The sequence below is a fragment of the Acinonyx jubatus genome, chromosome B2, assembly GCF_027475565.1.
Source record: "Acinonyx jubatus isolate Ajub_Pintada_27869175 chromosome B2, VMU_Ajub_asm_v1.0, whole genome shotgun sequence".
NCBI classification, from domain to species: Eukaryota; Metazoa; Chordata; class Mammalia; order Carnivora; family Felidae; genus Acinonyx; species Acinonyx jubatus.
In genome coordinates, this window is record NC_069385.1 from 85,513,891 (window position 1) to 85,534,385 (window position 20,495).

The window sequence follows — 20,495 nt, forward strand, 5'->3', positions numbered from 1 at the left end:
TAGGGATTAAACGTGGGGTAGCTTTTGTTGTATACAAAGAAGTAAAGAGGAGAAGGGAACAGTAAGGAGAATAAATGGCTACTCTGTCAACATATGTTGAATGAATCTGCCAGTCTAAAGCTTTCCTTCTCACTTCCTGCTCTAAGGAACCTAGTATCTGAGCTGTAAGTCTCTGTAAGGCACTTCACAGCAAACAGTCTTCTCCACCACCACATCCTCTTGTTCACCTGGAAACCTCTTATGCCCACAAGTAGGCTACTTTCTTCTTTCCATCTTCTCAAGAACATCTCATGTGCTCATAGCTCACTTCCTTTTTCTTCACTTTTGTGGGATCTCATGGGATAAGAAAAATAAATGCTTAAGTTTGGGCAGCCATTTGAAGAGGAACCTCTTTTAAAGTTGCATTTGTTTTAAAGTTATAATTTTTTTTAAATGTAGCCAAATTCTTACCACAGAACCTTATTTTATCTTGGTGTATCCTATCTCTGTATAAACTTTCCAGTCAGAGTCTTCTGAATAGCCTATAAAAAATGTCATGAGGGCAGAAATGATGGCTATGTATATGTGCGTATTTATTAGTCACTGTACCTCTAGAACCTAGCACAGTATGCCTGGAATGCAGTAGGTTCTTACAGATACTTTGTTTAGTATCATGAGTATCATCCAATATTCATGTAATACTACATATAAATTAATACATAAATAAATCTGACCAAGTATTTAATTGCAAGCCCTCTTAAGACTATCAAAAGGATATAAAATGCATTCTTCGCTGTCAAAAAAACATAAGTAAATCAATAACTTCTGGCCAGAATTAAAAGTTCTGTGAGCAGCAGGCACTGTATTGCTGGAGGTAAAAGAGGATACTCCCAATATTTTTAGTTTAATGATTAAAGAATAACATAGAGAACTACATTTTAATTTACAGAATTTAGTACCTGATTTTTGCAAAGGTTCCAATTCTTTTTCCTTATTCTTCAATGATTAAATTGCTATGTACCTAAACTTAATAGTCAATAATTTATAACACCTAAAACCTATGCTCTGGTCCCTGGAAACTGTCTTTGTCTTTAGGTGGAAAATTCATACCTGTAATTAAAGATACATAGTCTTATTTGATACCATTGCAGGTATCATTTCTTAGAATAAACCAGATATCGCATACCCCTAAAAGGACTGATAAATACTACCTAGTAGTAATAGCTACAAACAAACCAATAAGCCCTTATTATACAAATTGACCTCAGAAGTCATTCATGGAGTACTTTCAAAGTTCACAGGCACAATCAATTTGTGTTGTATTTTCTGAGTTTATTCAAAGTCAGTAAACAGAAGGGGATAAAAAAAGGAAATCCTGTTATCCAATGCCAGGCTCTTCTTCTAACTAGTTCTGTCTGAGGATTTATACTTTAGATTCCTTGTAAGTGTAAGTAGCTTACTCTCCTGATCAAGGCAGCAATACTTCTTTGTTTCTTCTCAGAACTGGTGCCATTTCTCTCCTCCACATTGGTACCATCTTTGTCTCTTTATTTCTCAAGCCTCTCTACTGAGTTCCTTGAGGAACAAAAAAAAATTTTTTTTAATGTTTATTTATTTTTGAGAGAGAGGGAGGGAGGGAGTAGGGGAGGGGCAGAGAGAGAGGGAGACACAGAATCCGAAGCAGGCTCTAGGCTCTGAGCTGTCAGCACAGAGCCCAATGGGGGGCTTGAACTCACAAACTGCAAGATGAATTTGCAGAACTTCATGAACCAGAGATGAAGTTGAACACTTAACCGACTGAGCCACCCAGGTGCCCAAGATCTTGAACCCAAGATTTTTGAACAGAGGATCTGCAAATAGTATTTAAAGTAAACAGTACTGGGGTGTCTGGGTGGCTCAGTTGGTTGGGTGTCCGACTTCAGCTCAGGTCATGATCTCCCAGTTTGTGGGTTCGAGCCCTGCATCAGGCTCTGTGCTGACAGCTCAGAGCCTGCAGCCTGCTTCGGATTCTGTGTCTCCCTCTCTGTTCCTCCCCTGCTCACACTCTGTCTCTGTCTCTCTCTCTCTCTCCCAAAAATAAATAAACAGTAAATTTTTTTTAACGTAAACAGTATTAAAATGAGGGGAATGCTAGACCCCAGTGCATATATTTTTGTGACTAAATGTAAATGTGCAATCTTAAATACTGCTTTGTATTAAGAGTTTTGGACCTTCATAAGAGAGGTTCAGAGTCTATGCATAGATAACAGACAACCCAGACCCCAGGGAGGTCCAGAGATAAAAAGCTGGTGGTCCTTGGGCTAGATGCAGCCAGTAAATGTGTCTGGCTGGCCCACAGCATGTTTGTAAACAATGTGAACCAATTCAAGAATCCAATTTCACATCAAAATGAAAGATGTGGAAATACAAAAACTTCATTCTTACTTTCATTTAGAACAGCTATCCCTTTAAAATGTATGAAAGCTTTCCAGTTTTCCTCCATTTGATATTTATTTATTTATTTATTTAAGAGGGAGGGAGAGAGAGGAAAAGAGAGGGAGAGAGAGAATGAGTGGGGTAGGGGCATAGAGTGAGGGAGACAGAGAAACCCAAGCAGGTTATAACCCTAGCATAAAGCCTGATGCAGGGCTTGATCTGACAGTTTTTGGGATTGAGCCCCACATCAGGCTCTGGGCTAACAGTGCAGTAAGATCATGGCCTGAGCTGAAATCAAGAGTCAGATGTTCAACTGACTGAGCCACCCAGGTGCCTCTCTAGCAAAAAGTTTCTAAAATCTTTGGAATTTCCAAAGTGATGAAAGCCATAAAGGTATACGTGACTTTTGGACCACACCTAAGGATGGGTGCTGGTTGCTTGGAGAATCAATCATGTGATTAGCGGATTGAAACTTTAGGTTCTAGCCCCCTGACTTCCTGAGAGAGGAGTACTAGAAGTTGAACCAATTACCAATGGCCAATGATTTAATCAACCCTGACTATGTAATAAAGCCTCCATAAAAATTCAAAAGTACTAGGTTGAGAGAGCTTCTAGGCAGGGAACATACGGAGGTGCTGGGAGAGTGGCATGCCTGGAGAGGGCGTAGGGGCTCTGCACCCTTTCCCCAGAACTTGCTTTATGCATCTCTTGCATCTGGTTGTTCCTGAGTTATATCATTTTATAATAAATCAATTATCTAGTATGTAAATGGGTTTCCTAAGTTCTGTGGGCTGTTCTAACAAATTAATCAAACCCATTAGAAGGTTGTGGGAACCTGTGATCTACAGCCAGTTGGTCAGAAGCATTGGCAACAGCCCGGGCTTATGACTGGCCTCTGAAGTGAAGGGCAGTCTTTTGGGAATGAGATACTAACCTGTGGGATCTGATGCTATCTCTGGGTAGGTAATATCAGAATTGAATTAAGCTGAATTCTCAGACGTCCTGCTGGCATACGAGAATTGCTTGTTGGTGTGGAAACTCACTCCGCTGCACACACACATATTGGAACTGAGACCAGAACCCAAAATAATGGGCTATAATTAAAATGCAATTTTAATTTCTGTCTCCCCCTGCCCTTTAAATTTTATTCCATGGGGATAATCTTCCCTTGACCCTGAAACTCACAACATGGCAGCCACTCTCCTAAGAAATCTCTTCCCAAATCATTCTTCTCACCCCATTAGATCCTATAAGACATAAATATAATACTCACACCTTTTCTTTGCAGTTATGTAAATGAATGATGCTCTCACACTCACTGTGACATTAAATATCTACGGTATAGGTAGCACGAGCAAAACCAAGACAGGAAGAATACTAATTTAGTATCCTATTTTATATGCACCATCTCATCAAACCACTCAATAATAGTACCACACAGATACTCTTAGCTCCATTGTGCCCATAAGAAAACTAGGACATATGAAAGTTAAGTAACTTGTGCAGAGTCACAGGATACTGCAGATTATCAGGGCCAGTTCCCTAGATCGTCCTTAGTAGACAATAGTGGGGTTTGGTAACAAAGGCATTAATAGCACAGAGAGCAGAATTTCTAATCCACTTTGAAATAGGAAAATTTCTATGCTACATTGATTCTAAAAAAATGTATGCTCTTTATAGTTATTGTTTCATTTGGCAAACACTTAGTTGGGATTGGTTAAACTATTAGAATAAGACAACTACTTTGATTGGAGTGTATTTTCAAGACATTTATTGAAAACAGATTAATTATCAGAGAAAACAGAGTTGTCTGAATCAGATAAATACACATGTGATGCCCCTGTGTTCCCAGAAGAAGATATTTTACCTCAACTTCAGAAGTGTATATAGTCAACTAATGTCCCCAGAATGATAATTCCTAAGGAAGGAAGGCAGTATGCAGAGGCAATAAGTTCCTCACATTACATCAATTCCATCCTTGCAATTACCCATGCCACTTGTCATTTTTTTCTTTCATAATCTGTTGGTATTGTGAGATTCAATTCTGACTGATTCTATGCCCATTGTGATTTAAAACACATATTCAGAAAAAGCTGATGTAGAGTTCTTTAAGAAATGGGAAAATATACATATACATATACATATACATATACATCCATTAAGAGCTATCTGCATACCAAATAAGCACATCCAGTTACAGTTTAATTTAACAGTTTATTATTTCAGGGAAATAAAATATGTGCTCACAAAACAATATTAGGTCACAGAGGCAGCAAGAGTACACTCACCATGGGACTTTTAAAAAGACCATAGACAGTATGCGTAAGTGTATGCATGTTGACTTCTAAGTCAAACATAAGTCATCAGAAAGTGTGCTAAAAAGCCAAATGATCCCATATGCATAGAATATTTTAATTTCTGTCTCCCATTGCCCTTTAAATTTTATTTCATGGGGACAGTCTTCCCTTGACCCTGAAACTTAAAACATGGCATCCACATTCTGCTACATAATCTCTTCCAAAATCACTGTCCAAAAGACAGCTATTTTAACTCGAGATGCAATAATTATAATGCCAGAGTAAACTTTCTTAATTGTTCCCAAATACATATATCCTTTCATCCATCCATCCACTCACCTATTTATCTAGACACACAGATAAATAGATGGATACATGTGTTTATATATGTATATCTACATCTATACTTGTATCTATCTACATACCTACCTACCTATCAACAGAGAGAGAAAGGAGACAGAGGACATAGAAGGGGAGAGGACACAGCCATGCAGTTTGAAGATAGAGAAGATGAGGAGGTAAAGTTACTTTTTTATAAATTTATAATATTTAGCACATAATTTAGCAACTATAAAACAAGCCAAAAAACTAAAAATAGTCACCTCAAAATATAACTAAGAAGCACTACAAGGATGATTACCACCACCATCAAATTTAGGACTGTAGCCAATTTAAATCTTCAGTGAACAGCAGCAGAATGATGTGAATCTTCAAAACAAATACATAATTTCAACATTAAACTGAAATATTTTCTAGACCAGCATTATGTTATCCAAAGGAACTTTCTGTGATGATTGCTCCTGAGCGCTTGAAATGTGGCTTAGTGCGACTGGGGAACTGAATTTTTAAGTTTATTTAATTGTAATTAATTTAAATAGCTACATGTGGCTATGGTACACAGTGCAGGACAAGACAGAAAAAAAAAAGTCAGCGTATCACACAACACTGTAAAATGTTTTGTAGGGGCTCCTGGGTGGTTCAGTCAATTAAGCAACTGACTCTTGATTTTGGCTCAGGTCATGATGTCACCAGTTGGTGAGTTTGAGCCTTGCATCAGGCTCTATGTTGACAACACAGAGCCTACTTGGGATTCTGGATCTTGTGCTCTCTCTCTGCCTCTCTCTCAAAATAAATAAGAATTAAAAAAATAGACGTACATTTGGGGCACCTGGGTGGCTCAGTCGGTTAAGCATCCGATTTTGGCTCAGGTTATGATCTCACAGTTGGTGGGTTTGAGCCCCGCGTCGGGCTCTGTGCTGACAGCTGGGAGCCTGGAGCCTGCTTCAGATTCTGTGTCTCCCTCTCTCTCTACCCCTCCCCTGCTCATGCTGTCTCTGTCTCTCAAAAATAAATAAATATTAAATAAATAAATATAAATAAATAAATAAATAAATAAATAAATAAGTAAGTAAGTAAAGAGGTACATTCCCCTTTATCAGGAATAGTTATGGTTTTCTAGAAAAGAAGCTTTTCCCCCCAGACAAATCACCCAGAAATGATAAATTAAAAACACAAGACTGCACACTGAATTTCCCAGAATGACAAGAACACAAGTCATTAAGATCTCTTGTAACCCAAATTTGAAGCCTGTGATTATGTTTCAAAATCCTACCAAAAAGAAACAAAGGAAGCGAGCAAGCTAAAACCTTCTATTCTATTCCCTGTGAAGCTATGTCTGTGAGCACTCCAAGTCGCACTTTCCCCTCCACTTCTATGAAAATACGGAGCTATAACTGACATACAACTCCGTATTAAGTTTAAGGTACACCACATGATTTCACATACATAATGCCAAACGATTACCAAAATAAGTATACTTAGCATCTATCTACTCATCTAGCTAGAATTTTTGTTTTCCCTCCTGATGAGTTTGGAATCTAGTCTCAGCAACTTTCTAACATACCATACAGCAGTGTTAACTACAGGCATTACCGTGCAGGTTTCAAGGCACTTGAAACTTTTTACCCCTGCACACGCACGCCTCTGAGCCCCAAACACTTCTGTGCTCGTGGTCCACGCGGCCAGCCCTTACCTTTCTCGCTGACGCTCTCACTCTCCAGCTCCACGTCCTCGCAGCTGGTGTACTCCGGCGTGGATACGCCCTCCTCCTCGGAGCTGCTCACGGACATCTGCCGCTTCTTGCCGCCTCTCTTGGACCGGTGTGGCTTCGGCGGGGAAGGCCGCACGGACTCCGACTGATCAGAACTCAAAGAGTCGTTCCGCAGCATAGTCTCCACCTTCTCGCGCTTGGACTTCCTGATGAGGACGGCCGAGCTGGGGTCCAGGCGGCTCTGCTTCCTGAGGGGCTCCTGGGCTTTGGGCTCCAGGGCTTCTGCGGGGACTGGCCCATGCCTGGGTGCCGGCGGGCTGTGGTTCGCCAGCTGCTTGGCACCCGGCGTCCTGACTTCCGCAGTCCTCTCGGCAGAGTAGGCCCGCGGCGACTCCGGCGGCGAAGCCCTGGCGGGGGGCGGTGGGCGCTTGCCGGCCTTGGCGTCGGGCGGCGCAGCTCCGGCCTCAGTGCGCGGGAGCGCCACGTCGCTGTGGCGCCGCTCGTGCCTCGCGCGAGACACCCGGGCGTGCATGCGCATCTGCTGCTCCTCCGGCGGCGGTTTCACCGGGTACCGCGCCAGGTTCGGATCGCTGCGGTACCGGGTCTGGTACTCCTCCTCTTTCCTTTGCTTCTCATCGTCCACCGCTTTGCGATCCTCTCGTTTTTCCGGCACATCTGGGTAGTCCTGTGACCGTCCTTTCTCAAGCCGTCGACTTTCCCGCCTTTCTTTCCGCTCGCGCTCTTCCACGGCCCCCTCTCCCGGCTGCACTGAGGACTTGGGCACGCGTTTCCGCTCACTCTTCTGGGCTCCTTTGCCATTCTGCTCAGAGAGCCCTGGAGTCTTCTTCCTGTGATACACAAAGGAACGTCAAGAAGAAAAGCAATGTGTAAAGCTAAAAGTAAAGCTAAAAATGAAGACCAGATTATTCGTTATAATCCGATGTCTAATTAAACGATTTGATAAAGAACTACATTAAACCTGTGTATCTGATTAGCTTCCTAACTAAAGCTCCTTTATATTACAGCAGCCTAAGGAACTTTAAAAGTTGTTTTCACATTTAAAATTCCCTATAAATTAACTAGATTAATTAAAACCACCAATAAATTAATAAATGAACACGTTTTATGCTAACTTCTGCTTGTGAATGAAAGACTTAAAAATGTTTTAGATGAAACTAAAATATGTAAAATATAGTAGCACAAGAATACACATATCAGTTCAATTCTAAATATATATATACTTGATATACATCTAGACAATACATTATCTGCAATCTTTTATTATAATAGAAACTTTTAAAGAAATGTAAATACAAGTATGCTCATTTCAAAAATCAAACCTAGTAGCACTTCTTTAATAGTAGAAAAAGGTAATTTTAACAAGCTTATGTGCACCCAAACACTTAAGGGAGATGGTTAGGAAAGAAAATGACCGAACTTTAGCCTTCATTTTACCTTCCTTGGGCAATAGAAATATTGAAATGTTTCAAATTATTATTCAGTTTTCCTCCTTCTCTTCTCCTCTTCCTTTCCATCTCCCTCATTTTAGAACATAAAACAAAAAACAAAAAACAAAAAAACAAAGCACCACAATAAAACAAAAATGGTTTTGTTTCTACTCTTCTCTCCATCCCATTTAAGGTACTGCAAAGATAAAAGGAAAGGAGTTTGGCGACCTTTGAATCTTGTAGCTATATCATTCAGTTGCCCTTTCAGTTCTTTCTTGTACACTGGAGTGCACCTAATTTGGGAAAGTTCCAGCAACTATACCAGAATTTATCAAAAGTAAGGGCCTTGTCTAAGCACCCTGACACTATACAATATACCATGCAATTAAAGTGGGAACAACCTAAGCCTTATTTTATTTTATTTTTTTGAAACCCTGAGGCCCATAGACGGCTTTCCAGAGGAAACATTTTTTTATTTCAAGTCCAAAAGCAGACCTCATGCAAAAAAATAAAAAAATAAAAAAACCAAGATGAGAAAAAGGGCAAATTCTATTGTGGGTCACCAAAGTAGTAGTTACTACGATATGCTGTGGGGTCAGTTTGAGGAGGGGCTAGTAGTAGTAGTAGTAGTAGCAGTAGTAGTAGTAGTAGTAGTAGAAAGAGTAAAGGGGTTCAAATGGCATAGGTAAGCAAGATAGCATGGCAAATTCTGCTGAAGACGTTTAGTGCACATTGTTCTTTTGAAGCGAAAGAGATTGTCGTAAGAGGGTGGAATTGCAAGGGTGCCACTGCAGGTTTACAATGTAAGGAGTCTAATAGGAACATATATTAATTATCAAATACAGTTTTCATACAAGTGTGATGATTGTACTACAGATATTTAGTAGCTCATTAAGGCATCGCTGATCTTGTTAGAAGTTTGCATTGAATAAATTTTTCCTTGAAATGCTGATAAATAATGCTTACCTTGCAAAGTTCACATGAGCATTAAAGGAGAGGCCATCTGTGAAAGTGCTTTATGGAGAGTGCTTTATATGGAGTGTCATAAAAACGAAAGATGTTCTGCAGTCTCTCTGATCTTTGCTTCCCCGAGTATGCGTTTCCCCACCTCTACCTCTAATTATTCCATTTCCACTAACTCCTGATGAAGAATTCTTCACTAACTTTAAACAGACTGCCTGCCATTCTTTTGGTCTCACTTATCTCCCTGAAGTTGCCACCCATCTCTTCTTTTCCTTCCATACCCTCAACATCCTCACTCTTTTCTTATGTAGTCACATCATCACAAGTAATTTATATAATCAGCAGTAGCATTTGTCTCTATAAATCTTCAAATTTAATTTAAAAGTTTAAAACAAAAAGTTGGTTCTCAGTTCTTATTCTTGAATTCTTTATAGTTTTTTGTTTGTTGTTTTTTGGGTTGTTTTTTTTTTTACCATATGTCAAAAACAGGATTCATATTTTCCCTTTAGAAACTTTAGAGCTCCAAATTCTCTTATTTACAGGTATCATTTTCTGACCAATCCCAAATTGCACCTCCAATATTTTTGTCTCTTCTTAACCCACAATAGTTTGTCACCAAAAGCTATCCATTATACCTTCACTGAAGTATCTCTAGTGTCCTTTGTGTGTTCTCTCTGTATAGCTCAGGTGCATCCATTCTCTCTTTCTGAAATGTCCTCTCCTTCCTGTCTGCCTACCCTACAACTCCTGGGTATCCTGGAAGGCTTAATTCAGAAGGCACCTTCTCTTTCCTGTGACTCCCAAAGTACTATGTATCTTCTAGATCCCAATGTATCTTCTAGCTTTGATCAAATCAGCTTTCTGGTACAGTTAATTGCTCAGGTGTCTGTCTCCTCTAGGATAGTCTGTGGTAATTTCCCTGGGATCTGTCAGAAAAGGGACCATGTCCTAATCATCTTTATACTTGGTTCCTAGCATAGTGTTTGCTTATAGTATACACATGGCTACTGGATTGATTAATAACTACATTCAATGAATGTGAGATGCTCCAAACTACCAATCTCATGATGAACAGGGCTATGTCCTCCTTGTTAACATGGTCTCCCAGCGCGTAGCATCCTGTCTCATCTTAAATGCAGTGTTTGAATGAAGGAATGAATCAATTAAAGTAAGTTATCTGATCATGTTAGCCCATGCTTAAAACCCTCAATAGCTTTCCATTATTCCTAGGGTAAAATGTAACTTGGCCAATAGGCCCAGTATGACTTGGTCCCTGATACCTAACCAGCCACCTCTCCCCAACTCTACCATGCCCTCCCCTTCTGCTACTCACATTCCTGGCAGTGGGCATCCTTTAGGTTCTCTCATGAGAACTTGTTTCTTCAGGCCACATGCCTGTGCATATACCTGGAGTACTCATTCCATTCTTTACCTGGTTAATTCCTAGTCACTTGTCAGAGCTCAGCATAAAAGAAATGTCCTCCAAAAAGACTTTGCTAATATACCTGTGCATCCTCCACTGTGTCAGGTCATAGTTTCTCAGAGCACACTTTCAAATTAAAGTGCTAGTTCTATAAGTAAATAAATGATCTAAGAACTTTTCTGAATTCAAGGTTGGAAGTTAGTGACTTGTTTACATCCGTGCATGTTAGGAAAGAAAAGCTTTTCAGTAAAGGTCTCCTAAGGAATGACACATTCTAGAGGTAAACAAAGCACCTCAGGGCTATTGTTGCCTGAGAAGTACTACCTCCACATATTCCTCTTAATAGCAGTTGAATTCCTGAAAATAGGTTTTCTCTCAATATAAAATCTTGTCTTTTGTTTACAGGGTTAATGAACTATTTATTACCTCTCTCTTGGAGGTTCACTTCTAGACCTCGATGAAACCTGCTTCTGTTCAGGCCCCAGGGCTTGCTGTGAGGACTCCGCCCCTTTGCTCCTGTCTGGCTGTGCGCTGGGAGGCGCTGTGTCCTGGGAGGAGGCAGCTGCTGTGCTCAGGGGTGTCTGAGACCGTGATCTTTCTTGGAGCCGTGCTTTCTTTTCTCTCGGTACCTCAGAACCAGCACCTGTAGCTGTATCACTTAGGGTTCCATCCTGACTTGGCTGCTGAGGGCCACTTCCAAAGAACCATGCCCCAGATTTGGTTAAGATTTCTTGTTGCTTTCGACATAAATTGCATACCCACATAACCTATTTGAAGAAGAGAGAACAATATAAATTTTCTATGCCATTTGGAAATGATGTATGTTTATCACATTAAAATATCTTTTAAGGAAAAGAATGGTTGTAATCTTTATACTTATCCTTGCAAATTTCTTGTGAAAATGATCCTTGCACAAGTTAAGTACATGAATGCCTAGAGTGGCACCCACCTGAAACCAAAGCACCTCTAGGTTGCCAGAGTAGGGTTTTTTTCTTGGTGTTCTTAACCACGTGATTCTGACTTTCCTTTTACCACGTATCCCTCACGTTTTATATGACTGACTCTGAAATTTCATTTAAAATATCTGTTAGTAAAAATGTTCTAAGCAGGGTAGTTGATTGATTAGAAAAATGCAAGGAGCTATAGAATTAATATTTATGTACATGAACCTCAATGTCTTGAAGGAGTTAGAAAATAGGTCTTCTCAAACTTTATGCATTATTAGAGCCAATATTAAAAGATATTCATAAGGAACAAACAATAAAAGGTAGACACAAAAGGAAAGGTCAAGCTGTATATCTTCTCTAGTTTATTAGTAATAAACTACCCTCAGGTTGATATTATGCTATAAAAGTTTCCACACACATATTTACTAAAGCAATAAATTTGGGGCTAGGTTTATTCATTTGTGACTACTCCGATATAGTTTCCACTAGAGGAGCTATTTTGGAACAGTCATCTAGCAACATATCCACTGATAAATTATAAGATGTATTACCACCTAAAATAAATCTACACATCAGCTCTCCTCTTGGTGACATTTAAAATTGAATGTAACAACGAGGACAACGATGGTAACAGAAGTAATGAATAACAATAGCAGCAAAACATAGTAGACACAGAGCCAAGATAGGTGCCTATGGTCCCATGAGCCTTCTTTTCAAATATCACCAGTACCTCTGCTTTGTGGTATAATTCCACCTCCCTGCCTCAGTTGCTTTCTTCTGAACACACTTCAGTTTTCCTTCGTACTTGAGAAACAGCACCCACAGGAAAGACTGTTCACCAAACTTCAGGCCCTTGTTTTCACAAATACTGATTCAGTCAACAATTACTCAAAAATATCACATAAGGTGTGAATAAATTCCAGATACAGTAATTGAGAAACAGTTAACTGTTAACAGTCACCTATTAACAGGTAACTGTTAACAGTTAACTAACAGTTAACTATTAAGATAGTAAAAGACAAAGCCTTATTTAGTTGGCAAAAAGAAAATGTACCACTGAAAACATTTGAATGAATAGGAGAAAAACAACTGTAGTTATAAAATAAGATAAAATACAAGCTAAAGTGAGAACAAGAAAAAAAGGGAGAGAAGTTATATATTTTTAACAAGGAAGAGTGTATAGATGAACTGTTAAGAACTGCTGCTTTCCAAGAAAGAAAACTCAAATGAATTAATAATATAGGAAAAACTAAGACTTAGAGATGTTTACTCTAAAAAGCTTAAGATTGACAAAGCTTAATTCATTCCTCTACCCTTCCGCAGGTCATGAAATGAAAGAAACTAGATTCACAAAAGCAGTTAGTTGAACTCCCATATGCTAAGATGTTAAACAAGATACATAGTGCATTTCATAGGCCTTTAACAAAATAAAGGAAATATGGAACATATCTGTAATTTACAATGCTTCCCAAATAATACTATATTGTGCACAGTGTATCACAATATCTTTATGTCATGATAAGGTCCTTCAGAAGTTCTGATCAGTTGAACACAGTCTTATCAAGGATAACATTCTAAGGGGCAATACCCCAAGGCCAGGACTCCATGCACAGTGACACTGATGCTCCTCTATCCAGACCCTGGAGGGGGACAGGTGATGCACTTCCTCGTGAATTGCCTCTTCAGCTGACAAAATAGTAATGAGAAGGTCTGAAATTACGCAGTTCAAAGAGATTGGTAAGAATCTCAGACTATTTTGTATCACCTAAGTAGACAATAAATTTGTATTTACTACAGTGTAAGCAAGTATTATTCATCATCAAAAGTAAGGTTTTTAAAAAAAATATTAAAGTATATTTAGGATAAATATAAATTTCCTCTAAAACCATACAGAAAACACAATAAAACATATAATTAAAATAAAAATTCCAAAATGAAGTTAAGTTAAAAAAAAAGAGGCAAGGGGCGCCTGGGTGGCGCAGTCGGTTAAGCGTCCGACTTCAGCCAGGTCAAGATCTCGCGGTCCGTGAGTTCGAGCCCCGCGTCAGGCTCTGGGCTGATGGCTCGGAGCCTGGAGCCTGTTTCCGATTCTGTGTCTCCTTCTCTCTCTGCCCCTCCCCCGTTCATGCTCTGTCTCTCTCTCTCTCCCCAAAAAAATAAATAAACGTTGAAAAAAAAAAAAAAAGAGGCAAAAGGAGCATTAAATATGGGTAAAAAGAAGGGTAAAGGAGACTCTTCACTTCTTTGTACATCTGAATATTTTCTAGAAAATAATCTTATTTTGATTGTTTCATATTTTTAAGTGTTATAAAAATGGGCCAATTAAAAGTAATCGCTAGATTTGGACAGGTTCCAAATCTTGAATATGTGCAGAATTGCCACAGGAGTAATAAAAGCAGACAAATTATGGTTGTTGCCAAATTATTATTAATATTAAATATTAAAAGTCATTTAATTTCATTTCATATTGATTCAAAAGGTTACAGCTAGTAAGTAGAAGCAACTACTTTAATATTTTCAAAACACTACTTATTCACTTAAGTCTGGATATTTCATTAATTTTGTCTATTTTTAAGAGGAAAAATAGCGTTTAAGTCCAAATTTTTCCCATGTTTTATTTCCTTGTGTACACGTTTTAAAATGTGTATTTCAAAATTAATTATAAGTGTGGTCAATCTATCCTCCAATCTGAAAGCAAAACTAACTATAAAAAAACAAAATATTTTTTAATTAAAATACTATCTCCCAATCTCTACCATTATATAAATTACTCTTGCCACAAAGCTCACTAATAAAAAAGAAACTGTTTATACAAGTTGTAAAGAAAATAGATGACAACCCAGTGGAACATTTGTTATTGTACCTTCAACGCAGTTCATGTCAAACATTTCGGTATGTTTAAAAATGAGCCAAACCATTGCTAAGAAGCAACACAGCTATGTATGTTTACAAAGTCTCTTTTTGAATTTAGCATCAAGTATTATGTTTGCCTTCAACTATAGATAATACAAAAAAATGGGATAATAATCCAAAAGTGGGATGGGGAGCCTTTCTTGGTTTTTTGTTTGTTTGTTTGTTTGTTTGTTTTTTAAGGACAAGATACAAATATTTCTACCAAAAAAAACCAAACAAACAAACAACCCAATTTATTTAAAATACACACGCACGCACACACACACACACACACACGTTTTTAAATTTAAAGACTGCACCATGCAGGATTATACCCTGATTAGGTACCCTGGGATGTGTTCCAAACTAATCTAAAGTCTGTGTAATACCTTATCTTAACAATTTACAGATGTTAAGCAACCAAACACAAACTTAAATGAAAGATTATTGTGATAGAATATGGCTTCTGAAACTCCATGCCATACATCAGAATTATAAGAACATGGGAACAATTTTTATTTTTAAAATTTTTCCTAAGTGTTTATTTTTGAGAAAGAGAGCACGAGTGGAGGAGGGGCATAATGAGAGACAGACAGACACACAGAATCCAAACAGGCTCCCAGGCTCTGAGCTGTCAGCACAGAGCCCCATGCAGGGCTCAAACTCATGAACTGGGGGATCATGACTTGAGCCGAAGTCAGATGCTTAACCGACTGAGCCAACCAGACACCCTTGGAAAATTTTATTCAGAACTTTTGCACTAATAGCATTTTAAATTCCATCTAGAGAATCCTTAAGAAATACAATAGACCATTTTATGGCAGAAAAATCATATTCAGATGTAAGAAATACTTTATACATGAAATGTTACAGATCCAGACATACAGAGCAGAAGAAACGTGCCTTAGATTTATTTACTCTCAATGATATTACTAAGGTGATTAGTGGTGACAGTGAGGTACAGAATTCCTATGTTAACACAATTGTCTTGTTTATAAAAATCTGGGGCACCTGAGTGGCTGAGTCAGTTAAGCCTCTGACTCTTGGTTTCAGCTCAGGTCATGATCTCAGAGTCCGTGATTTCTGGTCCCACATTCGGCTCTGCACTGATGGCAGAGCCTGCTTAGGATTCTCTGTCTCCCTGTCTTTCTGCCTCTCCCCTGCTCAATTTTTATCTCTCTCTTTCTCTCTGTAACATGAAGAATAAATATAAGCATGAAGACTTTTTACAAAGATAAAATGTGAAATACTGAATTGTATTTAATACAGCATTCAAAAATAGTTATACTAACATTTTGAAAAACATGAAAAAGAAAACAGGAGATATTCAGCTTTATTATAGATGCTGCATTTTCTGAATATTTTTACTCATTTTCCTTACTTTCTCTATTCAGTGAAGGTACGCTAGCAGAAACTGGGGACAAAATTATTAAGGTGATATTTTAACTTTTTTGACAATAGTAGATGAGACAGTAGAAAATAATTGATTACTAAGCAGACGACAATGAGAGAGTTCTCTTTGGTACTTGTTTCAGAGTGCGCGTGTGTTTCTCCCAGTCTTTGGTTATTGCTGTTGCTATTTCATTAGTTTATTTTTTTCCTTTTGGAAGTTTTATAAAATACATGAGCAGAGAAGTGAACTGATATATCTCAGGTTTTATAATAAGGTCCCTCTGATTGCTGTGTTAAGTTGAGAATAAAATGTAGGGAATCCATTGTGGAATTTTTATGAACTGAATTCTAATACCGGTATTTTTATTCTCTTTTGGTTCCTCTTTAGCAGATACATTTCCCTATCCCTTTAGGTTATCTATTTGTGTAATTTTGTTGGATATGCATTTCTTTTTATATGTAGTAAAAGCCTTAACTGTTTTTTTTAATTCAGCCCAAGAATCTTTGTGTTTTAGTAGCATCCAAACACACACCAATCCTTACTTTATATTTCCTGACTGACATGATAATATAAGATGTTCCTCTCTTCATGGAAAGTAAATGCTCACACCTGCACTCTGGATACCACCCCTCTTGCCCAGTGAGGATTTCACTCCATCACTGACCCCTTCATTTTCCTGCGTCTTCAACCTTGCCTTCTCTATTTCTCCTTTCCTCTTGGCATATAACTATTAAAGAATTTAGAATAATCAAAACTTTTTGTCTTTGACCTGTTCTCTCTCTAGCCACTGATTTTTCTCTAAAAATCTTTAAAATCAAGCTACCTGTTAACGTAACCTAAATTAATACTCTCTCCACTTTGTTACATCCCTTTTATTTCTCAATAATCTGACTCCAGTCTCTAAAGCTGTATTTAATTATCTTTCACAGACATTAGTGATTTCTTTCATGGTGTTAATTTCACATATAGACATTTTCTCATCTTTTTCCTATAGAGTGTATGTAATTTAAGACTACCTATCTTTTTTTGGTTTCTGGATATTAATGATAATTTTCTGTTCTCGTCTACATCCTACTTGCATCACCTCTTCTTGTATTCCTTGCTAAAAATCTTCCTTCTTCACTCTTATTAAATGTTAAGGTCACACAGAGCTCCATTTCTGCTCTTCTGCATTTCTTATTCCAATAGATTCCATGTGAGATGGAAACAGGACTTCTATTTTTTTAATTACAACCCTTTCTGAAAAATATTTTTCAGAAAATTTATACGATAAATTAGTATTTGTTTAATAAATTAAATTGGTGATTACTGTACTGTATGACCACCCACACAGCAAATCAAGCAATTAATGTGAGTGATCCTAACCTACCCTCTCCCTAATGCTTCTTCCAATAATAACTCTGATTCCTGAATATGATGACTCAAATTTGCTTCCTCTTACCTATTCCCACTGTACTGACTAATCTGAGGTCATGATCTCTTTCTATCAAGATTTCTATAACTGATAGCCTAATAGATTTTCTTCTTCCTTTTATTGGCCCTGCAATAAATCCTCCATACCTTTTCACATCTTCCAAAATTTAAATTTGACAAAATCACTCCCTGTATTCAAGATATCATCATAACTCTTGTTTAGCATACTATGGTTCTTTCTTATGTTTTCAACCTCATCAACAGCTGTTTCCCACATACACTCCATTCTCCAGTTTTCTGAACATTGTGCAGTTCCTAGAATTTGTTCCAGATGTTTATAGCTATATGACCTCATTTAAAGGTTCACCCCATATCCAAATGGATTTATACATTTTCTAACATCTTCATTTTTCACATGTATTTATTGATAAGGTAAAATTTTCATATGTATCTTATCTCCCAGAGTTATGCATTATGAAGAAAACTAATAAGATTATTGTGTGTTCAACATAGTACTCCTAAAACTTGATATCTTATTTTTCTACTTTTAATGGCATAAACTCCTAATTTCAATAATGAAATAGGGACCCCTGGGTGGCTCAGTCAGTGAAGCATCTGACTTTGGCTCAGGTCATAATCCCATGGCTTGTGGGTTCAATCCTATGTCAGGCTCCTTGCACTCACAGTGCGGAGCCTGCTTGGGATTCTCTCTCCCTCTCTCTGTCTCTGTCTCTGTCTCTCTCTCAAAATAAATAAATAAACATTAAAAAATAATGAAAACACAAAGTGTTATTTGTTCTTATTCTGTTATGCTGGGATACCAAACACTATAATATACTACACAACTGCAGAATTTAGACTGATAAAGATCATTACTGTATAATACCTACAGTGTATTTATATCTATCCCTGAAGTGAATTATTACAGAAAGAGCATAACAAATGTTTTTATGTTGAATTGTTCTAAAACTACACGGTCTAAAATAGTGAATAAGCCAATGTAGTTAAAAACCATAAGAGACTCTTAACTACAGAGAACTGAGGGTTGCTGGTGGAGAGGTGGGTGGGGGATGGGCTAAGTGGGTGATAGATATAAAGGAGGACACTTGTGGTAAGCACTGGGTGTTATGTGTAAGTAATGAATCACTAAATTCTACTCCTGAAACTAATATTACACTATATGTTAACTAACTAGAATTTAAATAAAAATTTGAAATAAACAAAAAAGATTTAAAAAACACATGTATAGCCTTTATGGTTTAAAAACATTTTATTCTGGCTTGTAAGTTTTGGGTAGTACCACAGTAGTAGCCCAGAAATAGGTATAGATAGATCTTTGAGTCTTTATCCAGATTCTAAACTGCTCTTGTTTAAGGTAAGACTCTAGAATGCCTGACAGTGAATCGCTATTGGGACCATTAAGCTGAAGAAATAATTCAAATACATTTTCTTTTCAAGTCAAATGGAATAACCACCAGGATAGATCACAGGGAGCCCATTAAAAAAAAATCTCAATACATTTAGAGAACTGTTATCACACAGCATATATTCTCTGATAAGTATTTAATAAAATTATGAGGCAGTTGGGTGGCTCAATCAGTTAAGTGTCCACCTTTTGATTTTGGCTCAGGTCATGATCCCATGGTTCATGAGACTGAGCCCCACACTGGGGATTCTCTCTCTCCCCCTCTTTCCTACCCTCCCCCAGTGGCACACTCTCTCTCTCTCTCTCTCTCTCTCTCTCTCAAAATAAATAAATAAAACTTTTAAAAAGTTAGCATTTAAAAACTTAATAAAATTAGACAATAACTCAAAATTCTGGAAATAGCATAATTTTGGAAATAAAGCAACACATATCTAAATGTGACAAGGCCAAAAATATCACAAGAGACATTAAAATAAGTATGCATCTGAATAATACTAAAAATATAACCTATCAAAACTTGTAAGATGCACCAAAAACACGTCTTAGAGAGAAAACTTAGCGTTAAATACTCTATTGCAAAAGAAACAATTATAAAATCAATGATCTAGGTTCCTACCTTAAGAATAAAAATGAATGAATTAATTAACACAAATAACTATGGGGTAAAGAAGAAAATAATAAAGATGAAAGTGGAAACCAATAAAGTATAAAATTTGAAAATCAATAACCTAAAGAAAATCAGTAAAATAAAAACATATGGCTCTTGCAAGGGACTAATAAAATTGATGAACATCCCCTTGACTGATCAAGAAAAACCATAGAGAATAAAACTACCAAAAGGGAGGGCATCATTAAGGACCTGGGATTAATTAAAAAGATAAACACTGGAATATTATTAACAATTTTATGCCAATAAATTAATTAACATGGATCAAATAAATTCCATAAAAATGTCAAATTAGCAAAATGGACACAAAAAGAAATAGAAAACCTGAATATTCCTGTAACTAGTATAGAAGTTGAATTCATAATTAAAAGACAACTTACAATTAAAATGCCAGAACTATCTTCACTAGAAAATTATTTTTAACATATTTGAAGAGTAAATTATATCAATCTTACAAAAGCATTTTTTTTTAATTAAAAAAGGAAAATAACTCACTCCCACTTCTAAACCCATTTTATAAGGTCAACTTAGTCCTAATACTAAACTCCTGATACAGGAAACCCTGCTATTAGAAATTACAATAAAAATCCAACATTCCTCTTATGAAAAATTATATGTTAACAAGTTGTACAACATAAAATAAGTGAATAAATTCTTATAAAAATGCAACTTTCCAAGACTGAATCATGAAAAAATAGAAAATCTGAACAAATGGATTACTAGTAAGATTGAATCAATAATCAAAAACTTCCCAACAGACAAAAGTGCAGGACCATATGGATTCATTAGTGAATTACACCATTCGAAGAATTAATAGCAATCCTTTTCAAACTTTTCCAAACAGAAAAGAAAGGAACACTTTTATACTCATTTTACAAGGCCAGCATTACTCTGATGCCAAAACTAGACAAGTACACCACAAAAAAATAAAATCAGACTAATATACCTGATGGACATAGATGTGAAAATCTTCAACAGAATATTAATAAACCAAATTGAACAATACACTAAAAGGATCATACACCATGACCAAGTGGGACTTATTCCAGGCGTGCAAGAATGCTTCAATATCCACAAACCAGTCAATGTGATATATCACATTAGTGAAATTAAAAGTAAAAATAATACAATATCCCAATAAGTGCAGAAAAAGCCTCTGACAAAATTCAACATCCATTTATG

The 20,495-nt window shown here is 37.2% G+C and overlaps 1 protein-coding gene across 48 annotated transcripts in view; it reads right to left on the minus strand.

The window, feature by feature from the left end:
- Nucleotides 1-20,495, minus strand: part of RIMS1 (regulating synaptic membrane exocytosis 1) — a 486,916-nt gene that overhangs the window by 215,430 nt on the left and 250,991 nt on the right. For 41 of the 48 annotated variants that reach the window (XM_027057435.2, XM_027057431.2, XM_053222599.1 and 38 more), the window contains exons 5-6: nucleotides 11,002-11,342; nucleotides 6,724-7,589 (exon numbers count right to left, since the gene is read on the minus strand). In XM_027057435.2, the coding sequence (XP_026913236.2) occupies nucleotides 6,724-7,589; nucleotides 11,002-11,342 (1,207 nt within the window). Of the gene's footprint in view, nucleotides 1-6,723; nucleotides 7,590-11,001; nucleotides 11,343-20,495 lie in introns of those variants that run through there. The other 7 variants (XM_027057461.2, XM_027057456.2, XM_027057460.2 and 4 more) reach the window with 2 other exon arrangements.